This window comes from Hippocampus zosterae, chromosome 13 (genome assembly GCF_025434085.1).
Source record: "Hippocampus zosterae strain Florida chromosome 13, ASM2543408v3, whole genome shotgun sequence".
Lineage (NCBI taxonomy): Eukaryota > Metazoa > Chordata > Actinopteri > Syngnathiformes > Syngnathidae > Hippocampus > Hippocampus zosterae.
Genome location: NC_067463.1, coordinates 12,548,282 through 12,570,347, shown reverse-complemented (window position 1 = coordinate 12,570,347; position 22,066 = coordinate 12,548,282). Strand labels below are relative to the sequence as shown.

At 40.8% G+C, this 22,066-nt stretch overlaps 1 protein-coding gene across 1 annotated transcript; it reads right to left on the bottom strand.

The window, feature by feature from the left end:
- Positions 1-3,753: 3,753 nt before the first annotated feature.
- On the bottom strand, positions 3,754-21,693 carry shoc2 (SHOC2 leucine rich repeat scaffold protein). Its single transcript, XM_052083533.1, has 9 exons — positions 21,586-21,693; positions 11,815-12,862; positions 11,575-11,712; positions 11,349-11,479; positions 10,112-10,300; positions 9,222-9,344; positions 7,956-8,093; positions 7,732-7,849; positions 3,754-5,720 (listed from the first exon to the last, which is right to left on the bottom strand). The coding sequence occupies exons 2-9, from the start codon at positions 12,515-12,517 to the stop codon at positions 5,512-5,514; spliced, it is 1,749 nt and encodes a 582-aa protein (XP_051939493.1). The 5' UTR covers positions 12,518-12,862; positions 21,586-21,693; the 3' UTR covers positions 3,754-5,511.
- Between the last annotated feature and the right edge of the window lie 373 nt (positions 21,694-22,066).

The following is a 22,066-nucleotide window of genomic DNA, read 5'->3' as shown; positions in this document are numbered from 1 at the left end:
ATTGCCACTAAGTTAGACACTTAACACCCCCCCCCCCTCCCCCAAGGGGTATAAGATGGGAAATGAAACTTTTTGAGAAACTGAGGGAGAACTACATTACTCATTAATGTGGTCAGCTTCTCTCCAACTCTTCTGCAAGAAACTGCACTCAATATTTGGTGGATGATAAAATGAAGTTAGTCGAGTCCAGACAGTGAAACGTGAGAGATCGAACACAATCATTTCGCAGGTCTTGCGCTGGATATTTATTTGGAAACTGGGAGTAGAGTGTTCATTTCCAAAAATTGGCACAGAACTAAAACCCATTGCAGCATGTTCTTTCAGGACGCGTATAAATACTGACGGTTGCGGATCAGCTAATGCATGTTTAATATATTTCCAGTTAGTTTTCTCGTCCTTCATGATAGAGCGGCGTTATCTCTTTCAAGGGAAACGTTTCTTTCGAAAGCCAGCCTTTACGCGCTCACTGAGAAAATTAAAGGTGCATCGTTTGACTTGGATGGGAGTAGATCATCGCACACTCTAGTGTGTGCAATTCAGCGGTGTGTGCCCAAGAGGATACATCTGACCATGACAGTTCTGTGTGACAGGAGGCCTGATCGGGTGAAGAGCACTCAATAGAATGCAGCGAATATGATTTGACATAGCTGGATTTAGTTCGTTTTGCATAGGTTCTTATTGTTCGCACTGTTGTCTCACAGTAAAGAGGTTCTGGGTTCATATCTCACGTTATTGTGGAGATTACATGTGTGGACTTTACCTGGTCATTCAGTGCTATTGGTGGTATGTGTTGAAGTTCAAATCATTTGTTATTGCACTTGAGCATGACTTTTTCTGATGTCCTATAAATAAAATATAAAATATAGGTAGGGGAAAACGGGGTAAGCAGCAACATGGAAAACCGTGAACCAGGGAGCGTCAACAACTACTGTAGCTTATGTTCCCTAACTGGGTGATGACCAGTCCAGGGGGCAATCTGCCTCTCGTCCAAAGACAACTCAACCGTGAGTGACCCTAATAATGACAAGCGCTATTGAAAATGAATTAGATGCTCCAGGATTTAGGTGTGTGTGTGTGTGTGTGTGTGTGTGGTTGTTATGCACATGTCAGTTTAATTGCGGTGTCTTCAAACCGATGCGTGCTCACCTTTTTGGGGCTAAACATCGGTGCAGCTGTGACGCTGGTTGATGCATGGAGGTAGAGATGAAGTGATACAGTGACATCTGTCGTCTCCTCCAAGTGCCTTCTCGGCTGCGTCATCTCCATCAGCAATCTGTGGGGAAAAGTATTTTTATTATTTAATGAGTTCTTCAATTGACCGGCAGGGGGTAGCGTTGTACAGGGGCATGAATTCACCTGACAGGACACAGACTTTCTGAATACGTTGAACTGTAATTTAACTTAAAACACCGTAAATCATGTGTCAGTCGTTTATTTATTTGAATCTTCATTCTTGGAGATATTTTTGAAGGTACAGATGGAATATTCTATCTCATCGCCATCTTAAGCATTTTGTAACTAAAATGCAATAATCTTAAATGTCAATTGTTGTAGACAGACATTCAAGGTTAGTTTTAGTCTTGATTTTTGTGTTTTAAATTTGCAATAGTGGTTTCCTATTTTGGATTTCGTGTGTGTGTGTGTGTCTGGGGGGTTAATAGAAGTTGTTTTTTCCCTCTATTGACCTACAGGTATGCTGGAAAAAAGTGCATGCAGCTCCAAAGAACCACGACGAGTGGGGCCAGCATTTCTTCTTGGGTTTCTAAAATGAAATTACTGTAAACGAGTTTTGTCACCACTCTGTAATGCCAGCTGACTCTTGCTGGCTATGATCCAAGAACACCAGGCTTCTCCCCTGCCATCTGTAATGATAAATGACACACTGGGAAGGGGCCATTGTATTGTCAGTATGTACAGGAGGGCGCAAATGCATCATTACACATACAGTATGAGCAACTAACAGTGTTCTTACAAGTCACATCAAGTCATTTAAAAGAACACATAAAATGTGACGTATGTTGGAAATTTCATTGGGCACTTTTTCTTTTATTATGATAAAATCTGTACAAGTCGTTCTCGTCCACTGGTGTCAAACTCGAGGCCCGGGGGCCACATCTGGCCCGCCAGCAAATTACGTGGATCAACTTGCTAAAATACCAAAAATTGCTAATTGTCTGTTTGACTTCTAATAACATTAAAATTTTGCAATCAAACCATAATCAAAGTGTGGCCCGTAGCAAAAATTAGTTTGACACCCCTGTGTGTAGTCAATTTTGTTACCTAGTCTGCCTCAGCTCTTAGGTATGGGGTTAGAATCTTCGCACTAGTCTTATTGTGTGGAGTTTGTATGCTCTCCCCTTGCTCAGGTGGGTTTTCTCTGCGAACTCCGTCTTTCTTCTAAATTCCAAAAACATGTATGTTAGGTTCATTTAAGACTCTAGCTTGAGCATAGGCGACAAGGTGAGTGTGAATGTTAGTCGGTCTGTATATGGTTGGCTGTGACCAGTCCATCGTGGCACATACCTCTTAGTCGGTGTTATCTGACAGGCTCCAGCTGACATTGCGACCTTGATTTGGGACAATTTACAAGGATTATGAAAAAAAAATGGATGGATGGATTGATCAGTAACAGCAAAACACTAAAGAGGAGGAACACCAACTAAGGAAAGAGGATGTAAATGGACAACAGGTAGTTGTTTATCAAGTAACCTCAATGAACAGCATACCAATCACAAAAGAAAGACAATTAAGACATCCCGTCAATGTACAGAACAAGGATTAGCAGTATCATTACACAATGATTTGACATAGAAAAATGGAACGTTTGCAGACATAACAGATGGCCGCTAAAACTAAAGTAGTCCGTGTGCGAGAAGCCTGCTTCATATGCATGTTGTAAAAATAAAAAATGAAAAAAAATCTGTCAAATCTCCAGGATTCCTACATTCTCAATAGCAGGATGAGGACAAATGGCCTGTAATGCTCGCTATTATTCAGCATCCTAAACAGTGACGGATTCCAACGCAGCCGTCCTCAACAGGAATTATAGTACGGTATATGTTGAACGGAAACTACAAATTGGGGATGGGATGGGCACGCAGTGGTCCAAATGTCTTCGTCTTCTCACCTCACACATTATCTCTGCACGTTCACACCCAGGCAAGGAATGTAAAACTGGGCCACATGCAGCCAGCTTGCTGCAAATCTAATAGCTGTCTCACACAAGCACTTGAGGGCATTTTTCACATTATCTACACATCATGGATACACAAATGGTGTATTTTCTCTGGTGAAGGTGTCTCTTAATTGTTGACTTGGACACCGATACACCTACCTCCAAGAAAATGTCCATCTAGCTAACTATTGTGAAAGGCTTTTTCCTCATTTCAAATCCATTGTAGAGTAGTACATAGCTAGGAGGCTGAAACTTGCATCAATATCTAATTATTTATGGGTCTGACTGTGTTTTGCTTTGCTGCAAGTTCTAAACCACATAGCCTGACGTCAGATTAAGTGCCAGAGTGCATTATTACAGGATTACTTCCGCACCTCATCTGCTGATATGGTTTTGTGGCAGTGGTGCATCATCTTCACGACGTGGTGACCATCCCTGTGGGTGCCCTTGGAGGTAACGCATCAAGATGGTTCTTCAGACAGGAGGAGTCCAACCACTCATTTGAACTTGGTTGAGGTGCTGTGGAAAAGTCTGTGCAGTGCTAGGATGTAATGCATGTACAAAATTATTAAGATTGATTTCCATTGTTGGCATTTTTAATGTACAGTCACTTGAAATAATACTAAGTGAATACACATTTAGAAAAAAAAACATTCAATGATTAAAACCAAAAACGCTGAGCAGAACAGGTCATTTCACTTGCCATGAAGAAAGAAGCAGGATATGCAAACGTTTACTGTTCACAAGAGTAAGTTCCTTTTAACATTGACAGGATAAAACCTCCTCAAAAGAAAGTAAATTCTTACTCTCAGCCTGCAAAGCTCAATTTTTTCCAGGTGATGCAAACTTACAAGATAAACTTACAGATCAATTACTTCTTAATGAAAGAAAATGCCCCCATTGAAAAATAACCGATGAGAGGCTACTGTGTTTTGTGTTAAACAGAGGATGCCAAAGTTTTTATTCCAAAAAGTGCATAAGAGCAGCAGCATTACTGGGACAGTGTGGGACAAAATATCATATTAAAAACAAATTAAATTAGACGGGAACTTTTTTTTAATGACACAAATTAAGGATATTAATATAAAAAATATGTCAAGGGATAACCTGCCAATGTTTTATTATCAAACCTTTTTTTGAGGCTCTGATGCACTCGCCAAGTGAAGTCCTTTAAAAATGTTTGATATGTTGGTCAATGATTGAGTGGATGACAGCTATGCAGCCCAACACTGAAGAGAATATCAAACAAGTAAACAAAACTAAAATTGCACTCAAGGCAACAATCAGAATTTGTATACATTATATAAAAACATCTCCCATCATTTTTCCCATCACCTGTTTCTTTTTGTCACACAACAACAGATGGGGGTGGAGTCACACAGCACCACCCACACTGAAAAAAAGTCCAACTTGCTTTTTTGATTGGTATTTATCATATGTATACATTACTAGCTATACATTTGACAACTACTGCTGCTATTTCTTAAAATAACATTTAAAAAAAACCTCCAACTGCCCTATTTCATAATTGATGATAACGCTGCAATGGATTCATCCAACAGCTACACAAAAATAAAAACAGCAGTAATAAAAAAAACTTTTGAAATAATTTACATCTTTGTATTCTCAAGGACAACAGTGTTTAGAAATGAACCACTGGATCACTCTAAACATAGGCACAGTTTAAAAAAAAAGTTGTAAAAAAACCCCAAACAAAACAAAAAAAAGCAAGTACAAAAAAAAAGTATAAACATCGTCATTAGACCTTTGTTCTCTGTGGTCAAGAAGTAACACAAGTAATCATATCAAGAGAGCGAGGTTGATGTCGAAAGTGAAAATATCAAAAGAAATAGGACACCTTTATGGCAGCAGCAGTAAATGTGACGATCCAAAGACTTGTTTTGTTTGTATTTGCATATAGCCGCATCCTCGCTCACATAGAAGATGCTTGGAATTACTGTAAATACATTGGCAATGGGAGCACGGTTTATATGATTAAAAGACTTGCCACTTAGCTCACAGTTACTCAATATAGAAATTCATGTACTGTAGCTTCAGTTTTGGCAAAGAGATGGGAATATTTTCCTCCTGTACGATTCGGAATGGGAAGATGGGCGTGAGTGACGGGGTCCAAGAGTGACTTGAATTAAGTGGAGCAAATCAGAGTCTCCCATGAGTCTCCTTTTGTCTGCACAAAGACGGTGAGAGAAAGTCTCTTCTGCGTCCATCTCCTCCGCTTTGTCCCCGACACCGATGCTGGGGTGCGGCTGACTTCTTTTACAGTGTATGATACACGGAATGGGGTGGGCAGGCAGGCATGAGGTTGGGCTCTGTCCTCAGACCATGGCACGGTATGGTCCCTGCATCTTGAGGAACTGGATGATGAAGGAAGGCCCCCCGGCCACAATCTGGGGCGGCAGGTGGCTGAGGGGACAGTTTTCAATGCTCATAATGGACAGCTTGCTGCACAGGGCCAGCTCAAAGGGCAGGCTGTGCAGGTTGGGGTTGTCGTTGAGGTACAATTCCTCCAGGTTCTCCAGTGTGCCTAAGGAGGGAAACGAGTGTAAGCATGCGTGTGAACATGGAGCGTCTCTCTGCAATGATCCAAGAAAAATGAAACAAATATACCACAGAGCGGTGATAATAATTAACACACAGGAATAAAAATAGGTATCGACTTCCACTGTGAAAGGGCTCTGGACCACTTCTTGTCATTACACGCTGGCAGTTCCTAAGAAGCCATGTCCCCCCCGTATATTCAGTCAACGTTTAAAAAAAAAAAGATCCTTTTCAAATGCCATTTTTTCCCCCCACCATTAATTTGACTGAAATGTGTACAACTAAATTGATTTTTCATTTTGAGGGGAAGAAAAAGACAACTCAGACAATGTGGTTACATAAAGATATGGACACCCTCCCTTACCCTCTGGGGATGTGGCGGTGTTCAACTCATGGTAAACATAAGTCAGCACACACCTGTCGCCATTGAAAAATGCCTCCGTTTAATCCGAAATCAAGTTCAGATGTTCTGGTAGACTGTGACATTTTTCTGGTCACATCTTTCAGTAAGTCATGGTCATCTTATTGTTCAAATTTAAAGGGCATTAATTTTGACGTGCAATAATTAATTGATTCCTGGACAAATAATTCTCGAATTAATCGAGGATTATTTGAGAGAATCGATGAATCAGTTTGATTTTTCATTTAAAATTCTCTGAAATCCTTGAAATTTTAGCCTCTCGACAGAAAATGTTGTATGGGGTTTGGGTAGCAGAAGAGAGGCCATACCTTAAAATGGAAATAAAACACAGCTAAAATCTCCCAAACACTTCTGGGAAAATTAGTTACCGTAGTCTGATAAAAATAATTCTCAATCATATGATTGGTGTAAATACAATAATGTCAAGCATGGCTCAGCTGCAGAAAACCAGTGTGTCGTGCTTGGCCGTTACCTGAGCCCTGAGGCAAATGTGATGTCATTTTCAGTCAACACAAAGTGGCAAAATGGCTGCCCCCCGAGATAGCTAAAAACGGGTGTTTAGACTAGTGGAGGTGCAAAGAACATATATTGTAATGAATTTTTTAGGCTGACCTCTACCTTAAGCAGCTTGACAGTGACACTGAAGATCTTTGCTTATCAAGTTAGATGAAAAGGACCATTTTGCAGACGTGCCTCGACTTGTTTTTAGCATTTGTCTCATGCATGTTAGAGATAGTAGCATCTCCTTTCTTGCAGCCGGAATGAAACCTACTTTTAACTTCGGACTGCCACAATGGGTCAAATGTCCGACCGCTTCAAGATGTCACTGATGTTGCAAACAGTTAACGCGCACTAAAACGAACGGAAAATCATGCCCACAAAATCAAAACACCTGCCAAACCGTCCACCTCCACTGAATACAAATTAATAAATTCTGCTGTTATTTTTTAGTGTCCAAGTGTTGTTGCCCAAGTTAGACAAGTTTATTCAGTGCCCCGTTTCTGTTTCCCCAAGCACTTTGTCTTCTGCCTGCATAAGCCCATGCCATGTTCCGAAAGTGACACGAAACATTAGACGGTGTTCCCTCACTTATCGTGGTTAATAGAGACCGAGATCCGGCCGCGACAGCTGAGTTTCTGTGAGTGATGGTGCAAATTGCATTTAAAAAAGACAAAACTAACTAACTAACTAACTAACTAACATGAATCCACAACAACAAAACACAGACATGGCCAGAGTAAGCCCACTGACATCAAATAGACAGAGATGTCTCTTAGCCAAGTCGTCTACCTTAAGCCACTCATAGACCCACCATAAGCCTACAAAACTACCACCTATGGCTGCTTCATCCCCCTTGGAGATCTTTGTTTAGCTCATACTCAGCAGTAACCTGCCTCGCCACATCCAATCAACCCGTGGGGGGGTGGGGTTCAAACATGGGACAAATTGGGGACTCTTAAGCTCTTAAACCCTCATGGTTCACAAGATTGTCAAGAGTAACAACTACAAGGTGGCAACAAAAGTTGGGTGGAGCGGCAACCAGTAAACACAAGTAAGAAAATGAAGTAGAGTTTACCAATCTCCTCGGGGAGATGTTGCAGCAGGTTCTCCCCCAAGCCCAGATGAGTCAGGTTGGTGAGGTGGCCGATGCCTCTGGGTAATGTTGTCAGCTGGTTATTTGTCAACACCAACTTCTAATGAATTCAGAGGGCAAGAAGGTCACAGCGTAGAAAAGACTGGATCAAGTCTTGGAGCTTTCAAGACTTTGCTACTCAAACAGAACTTGTTTGCAAAACTTGCCTGTAAATCCTTGAGATATGCTATTTCATTGGGGAGACATTCCAACTTGTTTTCCTCCAAGTCAAGCTCCCGAAGCTTTCTCAAATTGCCGATACCATGCGGTAACTTCTTCAGAAGGTTATTGGACAAAATTAACACCTATGAACAAGACAAAGAAAAAAATAAAATGCCAAATGCCATTTATACATGGAAAGGGCAGATTAACTCCACGTGGTCTCATTTAACTTCAAGGGTACCTGAGAAGGCTGCACGGTATAACCGTACTAAAATAGTACTACAGTATATCCCTTTAAAGAAGCGAGACAGAAAAATTGGTCGATCAATTGGTAAACAGTCAGAACATTTGCAATTGAGTTGCATTTATACATTTTAGAGTACAATTGTCTACTGAGGCCACCTTTGTGGGAGTAAATCTTCAGAATACTGTAGATCAAAATCTGTTCACTCAGAGTACATGAGGTTCTCGTATGTGTAAAATGTGGGTGAGTAACTCATGTTCTCATCAACTAAAACAGGGGTGTCAAACTCATTTTTGTCTTGGGCCACAGTTTTGTTACCGTTTCCTTTGGAGGGCCGTTATGACTGAAACCATATCAAAAAAGTCAACAATAAAGGTTTATTCAACTATTGTTTAGGTTACTGTAATGAGGAGCTTGGTCACAAGAAAATGCTTACAATATGTCTCCAATTTATTAAATATGAGAAATGTAAATTTTGGTAGAGATTTTAATAAGCATCATGGAAGGTGACATGTTTGATTTGCTTTCGTAGGCCACAAAAAATGATGTGGTGGGCCATTTTGGCCCCCGGGCCTCCAGTTTGACATCAGTGAATTAAAAGATTACAATCCACTAGACCTTGAGTCAAATTCACTCTGTTCCAGCTGTAAATTTTACTGTTTAGACATTGACCAAAAATGGTCTCTTCAGAGTCAAATGTACTCTACAAAATTTATGGCATACTGGTTCACCTGGAAACATTTTTTTTTCCCCCCAGAGTCACTAAGTAAATTCGACAGTTGCAAACAATTCACTAAATAAGAGTCAAATTGTGTTGGTTCGAGCCGTTTATTTGTCACCCCTCATTGTACTTTAGTCAACAGTCAGTCAACAAATGTAGCTCCCTTAATCCCGATAGCGTAATGCAAAATGTCTTTGACATGCCAGCAGAAAGTAGGACGCATGACAAAGATTTGAACTAAACAAACCGAACAGCTCTGAGATATCCAGTACATGTCATCTTGTGTAAAAATCATCAAAGGCTCACCTCGAGAGACACCAGACCGCAGACATCTTCTGATATCTTTGTCAGCTGATTGGTGGCTAAGTTAAGTTCCACCATGCTGGTCCATGTGCCAAAGTCCAACGGCAAAGAATTTAGCTGGTTGTCCTGAGGAAGACAATGCCATGCATTTAGAAGCCAAATGTGAGACAATTCAATAAAAGTATCCGTTCAGGCAGCTGAGCAAACCAGCCCACTGGGCAAACTGTTAGCTCGATCCAGCATCAATTCTTACAGATTTATTCAAACTCAAATGGCACCCAGTGCCGGTGGATCTGTAAACAATGTTTCCGATGTGGGCCAATTTAGACTTGAGTAGGATTACTGTTCACACAAGTTAGAAACAATGTGAGGGAAATTTCTACAAACATTGAAACCTTGCGTGTGCACGTTTTATAGATCACGCTGCTACCACATTTCACAATGGGATATTTAAATTAAATCTCACTCTTCTTTGAAGAGAGTGAAGAGTTGGCGATATACAGTATCTTTAGCGCTGGCTGTGATTAACTGTGATTACACTGACATTTCTGAGCGGTGACAGTAGAGTAATGCTGTTTTGACATGCAACCGAGCCCACAAAATATTGAAAAAACAAGACTGGGGATTTTCCTATAGATTCGGATTTCACACATTTTATGTCATAAACATACCAAAATGATCTTCATGAGTGTGATTTTTTTTCTTTCGTTATTTAAGGTCCAAATGAATAAATTATGTTTTATGAATTTCGAACATGAAAAAAAACTAAAAAGAGCAATAGATGTTGGAGAAGATATTCCCTACTATATCTGGAAGATGTAACACAACGTCAGGCACAATGGGCTGAAGGCACATGAAGCGAAAGGCAATTCATTCCAGACCAAAACATGTACCTTCATGTTAAGCTTGCTTAAAACTTTGGCCCTGATGAAGATTCCGAAAGGGATCTTGTTAATGCGGTTGTGCTCCATGTTGAGCGAGTAGATGGTTGAGAACTGGGATGGCCCACCCACAGGGTATGACTGGAAGCAGTTCCTTGCTAGCGTCAGGCTGGTCAGGTTGACCAAACTTGACAGGAGACCCTGTTTAATAACAAACAGAGGCACAACAGAAGCTAAATACTATCAGACAGAAACTGTTGGAAACAAAGTCAGCTTTGATTTTAATGGGACAGCTTTTGAAACACACTTCTTGAGCCTTGAGTGTTTCAGCAAAAGACAGGTTTTGCCTTTCCAGCAGCAACACTTGATATATTTGCTCTCCAAAAGAAAGCACGCATGTACGAAGGAAAAATGAAATAAATCTACAATGGCAATAATGAGTCCACTAAAAAGATGCAGTCGTCCTAAAATGGTTGGAGTATGAATTCGCTACAATTACACTGCATTAACAATAAATGAAGGTTCATGTAACTACATCAACGATACTGCTTTGGGGTAGCATCTTCCCAAAATGAGCATTTCCGACACTACTATAGGAACATGGGCGTAAACAATATTGAATATCACACTCCATGACAGTGCACACAAACAGTGGACATTCTTTGTAATATACTTTTACTACTATTTTTCCTGTGGATAGTTTTAAGATTAAGATTAAGAAAACCTTTATTAGTCTTTGTCTTATCTTTAATCATTCATCTTCCGAGCCGCTTGATCCTCACTAGGGTCGCGGGGGGTGCTGGAGCCAATCCCAGCTGTCTTCGGGCAGGAGGCGGGGGACACCCTGAATCGGTTGCCAGCCAATCGCAGGGCACACAGAAACGAACAACCATTCATACTCACACTCACACCTAGGGACAATTTCGAGTGTTCAATCAGCCTGCCACGCATGTTTTTGGAATGTGGGAGGTATCTTTAATCAATATTCTGTAATTGTTTTTCTAATTTTAAATAGGCAACTAACCAACTAGAGAGAGAGATGAGAGCAAGAGAGAGAGAAATAGAAAGCACGAGAAAGAAAGCGATTCAAAGAGAGCGAGCGCAATAGCGATAGAGCAAGCGAGATTGCGATAGAGCAAATGTGATAATGATAGAACAAGCGCGCTAGCGATAGAGTGAACTCGATAGACAAGATATTGATATTGGGGCCCTAAGCATTATTTTTGACCAAGTTACGGTTTTCACTTACCTCTGGTAACACTGAAATGTTATTGTTTTCAAGATTTAGCTCTTCCAGTTCTCGACATTTGGCTAATGATCTGGGGATGGCTGACAATCTGTTGTATCTAAGACCCAAACGGTTTATGCTGGCAAGGTTTCCTGAAATATAAGATTTGCAAAATTATTTCCTGTCAATAATACCCATAATTCAATGCTGCTTTCGAGATGGAAAAAGCACAACGCAAATGGCATACCTATAGTCTCCGGGAGGTCTAAGAGCTCATTGTGCTGCAAATCTAGGTTGGTAATTTGTGTGCAATTTCCAATCTCCTTTGGTAAGTGCTCCAACTGATTGTGGGCGACATCCAAAGTAATGAGGATGCGAAGTTCCCCTGGAAAACCATAAATAGGATCACCGGCCATGCTTTAAGTAGAGGGGGGGGAAAATTGCTAAATGACACTTCATACGGGACACACTGGCTCGTTTCACCCACCTATTTCTGCGGGAAGCTGCTTGATCTTGTTCTCCCGGATGCTGAGCATTGTGAGCTTGGAAAGGTTCCGGATGTCTTTCTCCACTGTGGTGATGCGGTTGAAGCGGAGATAGAGTGTGGCCAGCGATGTCAGTCGGTAGACGACGGGCGGGATCTCCCTCAGCTTGTTGTGCCGGAGATCAAGCATGCGGAGCTTCTTAAGGGAGTCCAGTGAGTCGGGCAAACTGGTCAAGGAGTTCTCGCTCAAGGCCAACGTGAGCAGGCCTGAGAGGCAACCCACTTCGGGTGGGAGGCTCTGCAGTTTGTTGCTGTATAGGTAGAGTTCAGCCAGCTGTGTCAGCTCCTTGATGGAGGTGGGCAACATGTGAATAGACCTTTTCGAGAGATCCAGTCTCATGGAATTTTCCTCCCGGCACTTGTTAAGCTCCTTAATCACCTCGGCATTGCTGGATTTCTTGCGTGTACCTGGCGCTGGGTTTGGCCGCTTTATGGTATTGTCAACTGAGAAGGCAACACCCGGTGTCGAGCTGCTAGTGTCCTTCTTACCTTCTTTGGTTTCTTTCCCTTTGGTCTTGGTTTCTTTACCCCCATCCTTAACGAGACCTGCCAGAGCCTTCGCCTCCTTTTCCCTTTCTTTGCCTCCCGAACCACTTTTAGGGTCCTTTTCTTTTGAATCTTTTTCTTTGCCTAAAGTACTACTCATGTCGACGTTATCGGGTGTCCTACAGAGTTGCTCATGAGGTTTTTGTCGGGTTACTTATTTAGGGAAAAAGGGATGCGGACAGCTGAGCGGGCTTTGAAAGAAAACATCACTGTGCAGGACCACGCACACTTGTGATTTGCGTTGGGAAAAGACGTTTTTTGTAATTCTTTAAAAAAGTTTTTGGTTAAAATGCCAGCGAGTAAAAAATCCGTTGAAGAATCTGGACTGTGGCATCCATGGAATACATTCTTAAGCGTTGAAGCTGCATACAATCATGGGGATTTTTAGGGAAAACTTGTGGAATTCTTTCAGGCTCAAAGGGTCAGCAAAGTCTTTATAATCCCCCTGTTGAAGAAAAAAAAACATTTAACAGTTTTAAATACAACAACTTACAGTGATTTGGAGCTTTCGCTGTTCAACAGTTCAAACTAGGCATCAAATAGTTTATGGATTATTGATAAAACATAACAGTTATTACTTGTCCAAATAAATTTTGAGAGCACAGATTAATAGTACTCCCAACCAGTGTGCACCGGTAAACAGAATAACAGTTTAAAGAACACACAAAACATTGTAATGGACTGAAAGCAAAGAAGGTGCGTTACATCACCTTTACTTTTCAAACTCCCTCACTGCCAAAAACGTTATCAATCCAGACGTTCAATCACAGGTACGTTTTTTAAAAAAATTGATGTGATGGGGTGCTCGGCAGTCAAAAAAAGCACCGTCTTCGCTACCCACCCCTACATAGATTTATCGCATTCAATAATTTTTTTATTTTATATAGGTTTCGCTTACACTCGCCATGATGTCCAATTTGTTACTTTAATGTCATGTCAATGCATGAGCAACATCAAGTTTACTTCATGTTTAACCAGTGAGCTAGGTTAGCTGCACAGTTGACACCGCTGTCTTAGCTGCGTCTGGCAGATGAAAGTAAACGCCACAGATATTTTCTCGATTATCTTCAAGTTTCAAACCTTGCATGTTGCTAATATCTTTCCCCGGTTGCGTCAAACCAATAATCCTTACATCTAAATATTCTAAAATCTTTGGTGAGAATTGTTCAATCGGTCAACAGCAACTCTTGTCTGTGGTCGGGGTAGACTGCTGGTTGTCGTTGCCACGGAGGCGGGATTGGTGACATGCACAACACAAAAATTGTCTGGCCAAGTCATGGAATTCAAGTCAAAGAAGGTTTTTCTAAGTCGCAAAACATTCAAAGAAATGAATTAGACGACTCGAGTCCAAGTCATGTAACTCAAGTCCCCCAATCTTTGACAAACGGCATTGGGACGCCTATATTTGGACAATCGTTTTGTATTTCATAAAAATACGGAACAAAAACACTTCAAAACAAGTGTGGTGAGGTGTCAGTGAGTACCCCTGAGTACAGAACACAAATGGGAAGTTGACCAATCACAGCTAATCTGTCTAATGTAATGCACCTAACCTCACACCAACTTTCTGCGACTAAATAAGCAGACCAGCGGCTGTTGACATGACAGATGTCCCACCTCGACTTGCATTCGGCTATTTAGCTGTTCCCAATAGTCAGTACCTCCAAGAATCATTGGGCTATTTACGTCTTGCGTCTTTAAATCTTTAACATAAAGTGGTGCCGTTTGTGGTCGACCGTGTCCGTTAAGTCTCTGAGTATATAAAGCAGCTTCACACATGCTCGGCCACAGCAAAGAGAGACGTGTTTGGATGAGGATCAGAAGTAAATGAAAAGGTTAGCACTGCTGAGACTCGTCTTTAGAAGTGGCCTTCAAAAGTATCGAGTCTCCACAACAAGAGGTCATATGACCTTTCGGGAAAAATCACTGCACCCCTGACATGGCCTAGAGTTTGACAGACCCTTCCCGAAATCAAACATGAAATCCTAATTCAAAGGACAAACATAAACTGTGGGCTGTGACAGGCACGCCTTTGTAAAAGAATTCTGACCATAAAATGAGAAATGCCAGATCCTCCCTCCATTGTCATCTAATCCAAAATGAACACAAAACTTCCTTTTATGGTCGTGCGTTGCGTGTCCTTGCATGAGAACATGCTTTGACATTACACGTAGCATACAAGAACTATTAGATTCTTTTCATCTTTTTGGGGGGGGGGGGAGACAAGATGAAATAAACAAATGATGTCAATGTTATTTTCAACCAATGCCCGTTCTCCCCCTAGGAGGAAAAAAGCATCAAGCCATCATTGGCTGTACTGTATCCTCATCATTGTTCAAGAGAAGCTTTTGGGGAAATAAATAGTAAATGCCACGAAAATGGTACCTACGGAAAGACATGCTTACGAGGCACAGTTGAAACTGCAAGCCATCAGTTCAGCAGAGGACCGTAGGATTCGAGCAGCTGCGAGAGAATTCAAGGTCAACTCATCCATGGTGCGTGGTGCTTTCGTTTTATAAAACGGCACCGTCTATCCATCCGGGCAAGAACGACCATGGCGCAGCAACATCCGGTGGCTTACAAGCAAAAAAGCTGGCCATCTTCCACACAACTACTTGTAACATTACTGAGCCCATTAATGTCATATGAACACAAGGGGCAGTTGTGAAAGTTTCCCACAGTAAACCGTCTTGCCATCAGGCAAAAAAGCTCACCGCTCCCCTCATTGTGACAAAACGGAGCTAATGTGCTACATCAACCACATGGCGATGAAGAGAAGTTTAATCACTTGAAATAAAATTGCAGATAATAGTGATGAGGAAATAGTCATAAAAGTATCAAGTGAGTGAGTAGCTGCGTCTGCGTGTCTTGTGTGAACGCAACTTGTCACGTTAAGCTCAATTAAACTTTCATGTAGAGAGAGTACTTTAAAACAACCCCTGTATACAAAGTGCTGAATTGACACGGTGCAAAAATTGACGGCCAAGCACTGCAAGCGAAAGTCCGGTCTTTGAAAATTTTAGAGCCGTAAATGTCACTTTTTCTGCTGCCACAGAAAGCCAGCGTGGCGGAGACAGCGGCTGCATATGGGACACAAGAATGACGCAACACCCACAAAAAGCAGCGCAGAGAAGAAACAGCCATGTGGATGAGACATTAATATCGGCGGCCAGATGCACTTTTTGGTACCGGTAGTTGAACACAAACACAAGTGAAGGATGAACATTTCAAATTTTCAACATTTTTTAGAAAACTATACTCTAGTCAACTTTTAAGATGTCACATGTTTTCATTTCACTTTAAAAGATTCACAGCCGGCCTTGGGAGCTCGCTACACTTTTTGTTAGAATTTGAAAACAAAGTTGTCTTTGACCTGAAAGAAAAGAAAAAAGTGTCAACATGTAAATCAGAACAGCTGGTTAAAAAACATGTGCTTAATAGCATTTTTTTAAAAATCAATTGTTGGGAATTTTTATTTTGCTAAATTTCCCTTTTTTTTCCTACCAGTGAATAATATTGGCTTGAAATATCAGTTATGGGCCTCCTTAACTACTAATAATCTGCATCAGCCCTGAAAAAATTACATCGGTCCAGCATTAATTAAATCTATTGTGCTACTGGCAACGATTCTAAACCGGAGAAGCAGGAAGACAACGACCACAAAGGCTATGAAAACTTCAATATGACATTTATACATGTATATTTCCATATACATTTACTTTGTAAATCAAAAATTTTCAATGTGGCCCTTGCAAGCCTAGAGGTTTTTGCTTGGGGCTGATTTTTTCCCCCCTGACCCACTGACCTTACAGGCAGTGCCGACTGTAGAAATTATTACAATTACTATACGACACCAATATCGTGTGAATATACGTTGAAAATGATTTGCAAATCACTGTATTCTGTTTTTTACTTACATTTTACACTTCCCAACTCCCTTGGAAATTCAGCTTTGTCCTTCTACAAAATGTAACAAAATAATTGCTACTTTCAAAAGCTACGCATGACCTTCAAACTGATACACAACGAAGGATTTATTTGGCTACAATTACCAATTGATGCTTGCTCGTGAATTCACATCTTAAATAATAGAAATTCTATGTCTTATAAAATGCATCAATGTAAGCTAGAAGGATTTTAAAGTGTATTTCTGTCAAAAAGATCTGAAGACGAGTGCACTGTAAGCACAAACATGGACTATGCTGACTGTTTGTCCCCACACCTTAGAGTTACCTTTGGCACACAGTTCAAAATGGCGTGCCACAGCTACTAGGCATCTACTTTTCATGTCAGGATTCATCCACTATATCTGGCTCCATGTCATGTGAAGCAGATGTTCAAACCAAATAAGTAGGCGACATCAGTGATGCTGTACAAAATAAGGAGGCACACAAATTACATATACCGGTACTAAATATAATGTCCAAAATGAACAAAATCTAAACAAAAAATAATAATCATAATATACTGGAAATAAAATTCCACCTAGTGCAGCAGCAAACCAAAGACCTTCTTCAGTGGTCAACAAATCAATTCCAAACATTGCTGTCGAAGTAAAACCAGACGACTTAACTCTACTTTTAGGAGGTAGCTGCATGAACACATTTGAAGTCATGATTTCAGTGTTGTACAATATACGGACCGACTACTCTAGTACCGTATATAAATTAATAAATCTCAGGTGAACACAAATGCCCCATCCTGAGATGCCACCTTTTTGCTATCCACTCGAAACAGAAGGCCCGCTACAACTAATGTCGCTCAATTTTCTCCTATAACTTGTGTTAGGTTTACCGCAGCTGCTTCCTGTATGTGTATTGTGTAACAATGAAAACTGATGTTGATATAATGGTCGTTCGGGAAATTCAGCTCTTTTAGACCTCTTGCACCCGACAGTCGCGCTACAAAGAGGCCACAAAACATTATCGGAGACAGCACACATTATTCAAACTTTTCCCATCTGGTACACACTACAGGAGCGTCACAGCCAGAAAAAAATAAAAACAGCTTCTAGCCAGACAGCATCTGACTCCTGAAGTAATGACATCGCAATCTGCTAACCAACCTATGCAATCCTTTTCTTCTGTAATTCTGCTCACTTGAATGTTTACACTGTATAATACCACAGCGATCTGCAATACGTAAATAGCTCAATGTCTGCATCTTTGCACATTAGTTATTATATATTATATTAGTAATTCCTTGCCGTGTTGCAGATTAATTTTTGTGTGTTATTTTTTGTTGTTTTTGTTTTGTTCCGATTATCCATTGATTTTGCGCAATAAGATGAGCTGCTGAAGAGGCAGCCGCAAATGGGGCGCTTTCTTAAAATATATATTTATATGCTTAAATGTATTTGTACTGTTCTAAATGTGTTGAAAGGGTTAATAAAAAAATAAACAAGTGCCATGTCTGTTCTAAAAACATATCTAGTGTGTTTAAAATTCGGTAATTCCATCTTGGAACATAACCACCAAGATAGAAAGGGAGGGATTACGGTACTTTTTTTTTTGGTATTAATTAGACCACAGGTGTCAAACTCGAGGCCCAAAGGCCAGATCTGGCCTGCCACATCATTTTATGTGGCCTGTGAAACCTAACCATGCATAATCTGTACTAAAATTTCAAATTGTCATGTGTTAAAAAAATCAAGTTTAGATTATTTGTGACCAAACCGCTTATCATGAGAGCCTGAATAACAGTTGAATGAACTATTATTCTTGAGTGCTGAATTCAAAATTAGTTCTCCGTCAATTTGTGTATGGGGTCATTTGAGGAGGTACATTTACATGGTTTCACAGTCAAAATGGCCCCATTAGGAAAATGATAACTATAGTTTGGCCCGGGACAAAAATGAGTTTGACACCTCTGGCCTGAAATAGAGTATGACTACTGACAACTTCGAGATGTCTTTTTTTTTTTTTGGTTGACACGTTTCTCCGTTTCCGTTTTGCCTTACTGCGTTCCCCTAAAAGTGAAGGTCAAGCAGGACCTTTAAGTCGCTGCCGTAATGCTTCTTTTATATTGCCAATCAACTCTTTTTGGAACACAACGTAACTAATTTTCTCCTTTTTGGGAACACTTTTGAACAATTGGATGCTGAAAACCCGGGCTTTGAAAGTTTCTGTCGAAATAAATGATGGCCATTTTTGAGTAATCCCAGTAATTGTGTGGAAGTGGATTCTTATTCGACCTCATCTTTTTTTTTTTGCGCTACCACCACCACAGGAACCCGGAATGTTATATTGTGTCGTATAAAAAACTAAGACAGTGCTGTTCCATTTGGCAATATCGTTGTATCTCTGGATTATTTTGTCACTCAGTGACCTTTAAAAATTAACAAAATTATAGATCAGCGAAAAAATTTAATGCGCCTTGAAGAACAACCTTAATGTATTTATTTTGATTCTTTGGACTTTCGTGCATTCCATGAAAATTGGTTGTACTAGCAGATATTTTGAGTGATATTTACTTAGTTATGACAGGAACTGGCCACTCAATTACATGAAAAATACTATATCAGGATGCACAAATAGACAACACAATTTACAGAAAACTGGTTAATACCGGCCGGCTCCAGCTGAGCATCCTACCAAACCAACGGGAATGGGAACAAATATAGGCAGTACAAGTCTACCCAAATAAAGACAATGGCAGCACTCAACGGACCCAACACTTGCACATTCGCAGAGCTCAGGTGTCACCCATTAATGAGACTGCGCCCAACCGTACGGTGCGTAGAATAGTTGTGAAAATACGGTAATCCTTTGAGATGCTGGCTGAAAGGAGGTCTACAATGGGTGTGCAAAAAGCTTGCATAATATGCTGACATCACAATTTTACAGTCCAAAGCACATTTTCCAGAAAGATTTGGTCGAGCTCCAAATTTTCCAAGCTTAAAAGGTGTTCAAGGGCTGACATTCAATTGCAATGGAAAGGACCAGTCTATTCCGAGCGTGTACTTCTCATACAGTTGAGCATTTATACATTAAGTTTAGGCATTTCTTTTAGTTTGGTTAACTTGAACTGTTGCTCTCGTCCAAAATATTCATCTAATTAATGCCATATTTTCAATGTGTTTTACCAGACTATCTTCTTTAGTGTCAGCACAGAACTTGTTGCAGTTCCCTCCCTTGTTCTTTACACATTGAATAATGAGGTTCGTTTCAAGTTCAAGTGAACAACATTCAAGCTTCGATCAACTCATAGCAGCATGCCAAATGTGCACCTCCAAAAACAAAGGCATAAGCTCTGCAGTTAGTGGTAATTGCCGCTGGAAAACAAAACAAACAAATAAATATCATTATAGGTAGTTAATTTTGAAATGATATCATGTGGTGTCTAACTCTGATAAAAAGCCATTGACAAAATGGACCCTTTGAGCTAAATGTTTATGTTGTTAAGAAAAAACAAAAAAATATACGGTATATTTTTTTTAAATAAATACAGCTAAAAAAAAGTGTAATGGGGCTTTTGTGGATTTTAAAAATGTCTAATAAAAGAAATGACAGTTTGTCAAAATGCTAAGTAGTATGATCATTATTACAATTGCTATTATTATTATATTTATTATTATCATTATTAATCCATTATCTGAACCGCTTTATCCTCGCGAGGGTTTCAGACGTGCTGTAGCCTATCCCAGCTGACTTCAGGCAGTAGGCGCGGGGTGTACCCTGAACTGGTTGCCAGCCAATAGCAGGGCCCACACAAAGACAAACAACAATTAGCACTCACAATCGCATCTCGGGAGAATTTAGAGTGTCCAATCAATCTCCCAAGCATGTTTTTGGAATGTGGGAGGAAACCGGAGTACCTGGACAAATCCCAAATGGGAACGGGGAGAACATGCAAACTCCACACAGGGAGGCCGGGGCCATTTAAAAAAATAATAATAATCATCATCAAAAATACCTTCAGACAAGTCAAGTCATTTCTGATTACAATTTGCAGTTGACCAGTGTTATCCAACATGATTATCACTAATAAACGTATAAATGTGCGACGATCGCCACCATGCAGTAAACTTGCTGGATGGTGAGGATTTGAATGAAATAAAGCATAAGTGTAAGGGCTGAGAAAATGCAATCAATTTCTTGGGTTGCTGATATAGATGAACCATTAGATTATAGTTCAAACTCTGGACGTCTGCTGTGTAAATGACAAACATTTGGGGATCAGATTAACAACACAAAAGTAACAGGTCGTGCATGTCACAAGTCATGACACCTTCGCTACATTAGTTCCTGTGCATGCAAAGCAAAAATTGTGTACGTTGTCTCAAACCTGGCACACACAACCCGACGTCATGGAATAGTAAATTCTAAATTCTCCTAGATGGGGTTATACGTGGACTTGGTCTAACGAACTGTTTAGCAACGTTGCGCGTAAGAATACTTTTGACTGCTTGGATGAGGAGGACAAAACATTAGTTGAATCCCAATTTCAGGAAAACTAATGGAATGCGTGTCTGACATGAATTCAGGAGACAAAAGAAAGTGAGCTAAACGTCAATAGCAAACGACAATGTAGAAGACTGCTAACTTGCTAACGTCAGCGAGCCAGCAGGTTAGCCACTGGGGCTAACTAAATTCCGAGACATGTAACAAGTCCGAAACACGCCTCTGCAGTTCGCTCTTGGTCTTTCCACTTATTTGATGAGATGCCAAGCGTCTTGTGTTTGCTGCTGTCTACTAGCGATTGTATTTTTTCTCAAATGGACCTAGTGCAACGTAGGCCCAAGCAGAGCGGTTGACTGACTGACGCGAAGCCACGACTTGGACCAAGAAGCGAAGCCTTCACTGAGGCCAGCTCAGGGCTAACGGACGGTCGGTCGATCGGTAAACACCCACCACCAAGAGCCACGGAAGCAAGCGACATCTTGGCGCAAGAGCCAATGACGCCAAAGAGGGCGCGGACTCATCTTTACTACAGCATCCAAGCTGTTCCTGTATTGAATGTGAGCCGAAGAAATAAAGAAAAAAAGAAAACACTCCAAAATCAGCGGCCATTCCGAAGCTGAACAAAAGAGTGCGTTTATACTCGTTACAGTAAAATGACACTCGGGCGTTACGTAGGTTTTAGTAAAAACCTGGTCAGTCTACAATATCTGCATTAGCGTGACAAGGTGAAATGGCATGTGTAAATCGGATAATATAGTGTTTTTACCTTCAGAGGTATGACTCCGCCATCCTCACCGCTTCCTCCTCTTTTCCAACCAGCACTGGTGCCCCGCTCCCCGCCCCGCCCTCGCTGACACTAAATGCGTCATTCCGCGCGGACCAATCGCGTCATTTGACACCAACCGGGCCACGCCTTCCTGCAAGGCGGACATGCGCAATGAGCTCTGACGGTCGACGACGAGACAACAAGCCCCAAACTACTTTTCTGCAGCTTTCCAAGAAGAGGAAATTCACGGTGCATGGCCACTGTCCACGAAGTCGCTTTATAATATAATAAAAACAAAATATATGTTAACCAGATTTAGGTAGGTATTCAATGGTGATCCAACATTTACATATGTACATTGTATTTGGCATTTCAAGTGTTGATAAGGTTCTGGTGTGTGTGTGTGTGTGTGTGTGTGTGTGTGTGTGTGTGTGTGTGTGTGTGTGTGTGTGTGTGTGTATATATGTATACACGCACACAC

Bases quoted from the DNA above. Each gene is read 5' to 3' on its own strand.
- shoc2 (XM_052083533.1), bottom strand. From the start codon at position 12,517: ATGAGTAGTACTTTAGGCAAAGAAAAAGATTCAAAAGAAAAGGACCCT. The intron at 8,094-9,221 runs GTGAGCCTTTGA...TCTTGTTCATAG, and splicing joins GCGGTCTGGTGTCTCTCGAG to GTGTTAATTTTGTCCAATAA. The intron at 7,850-7,955 runs GCAAGTTTTGCA...TGAATTCATTAG, and splicing joins CATATCTCAAGGATTTACAG to AAGTTGGTGTTGACAAATAA.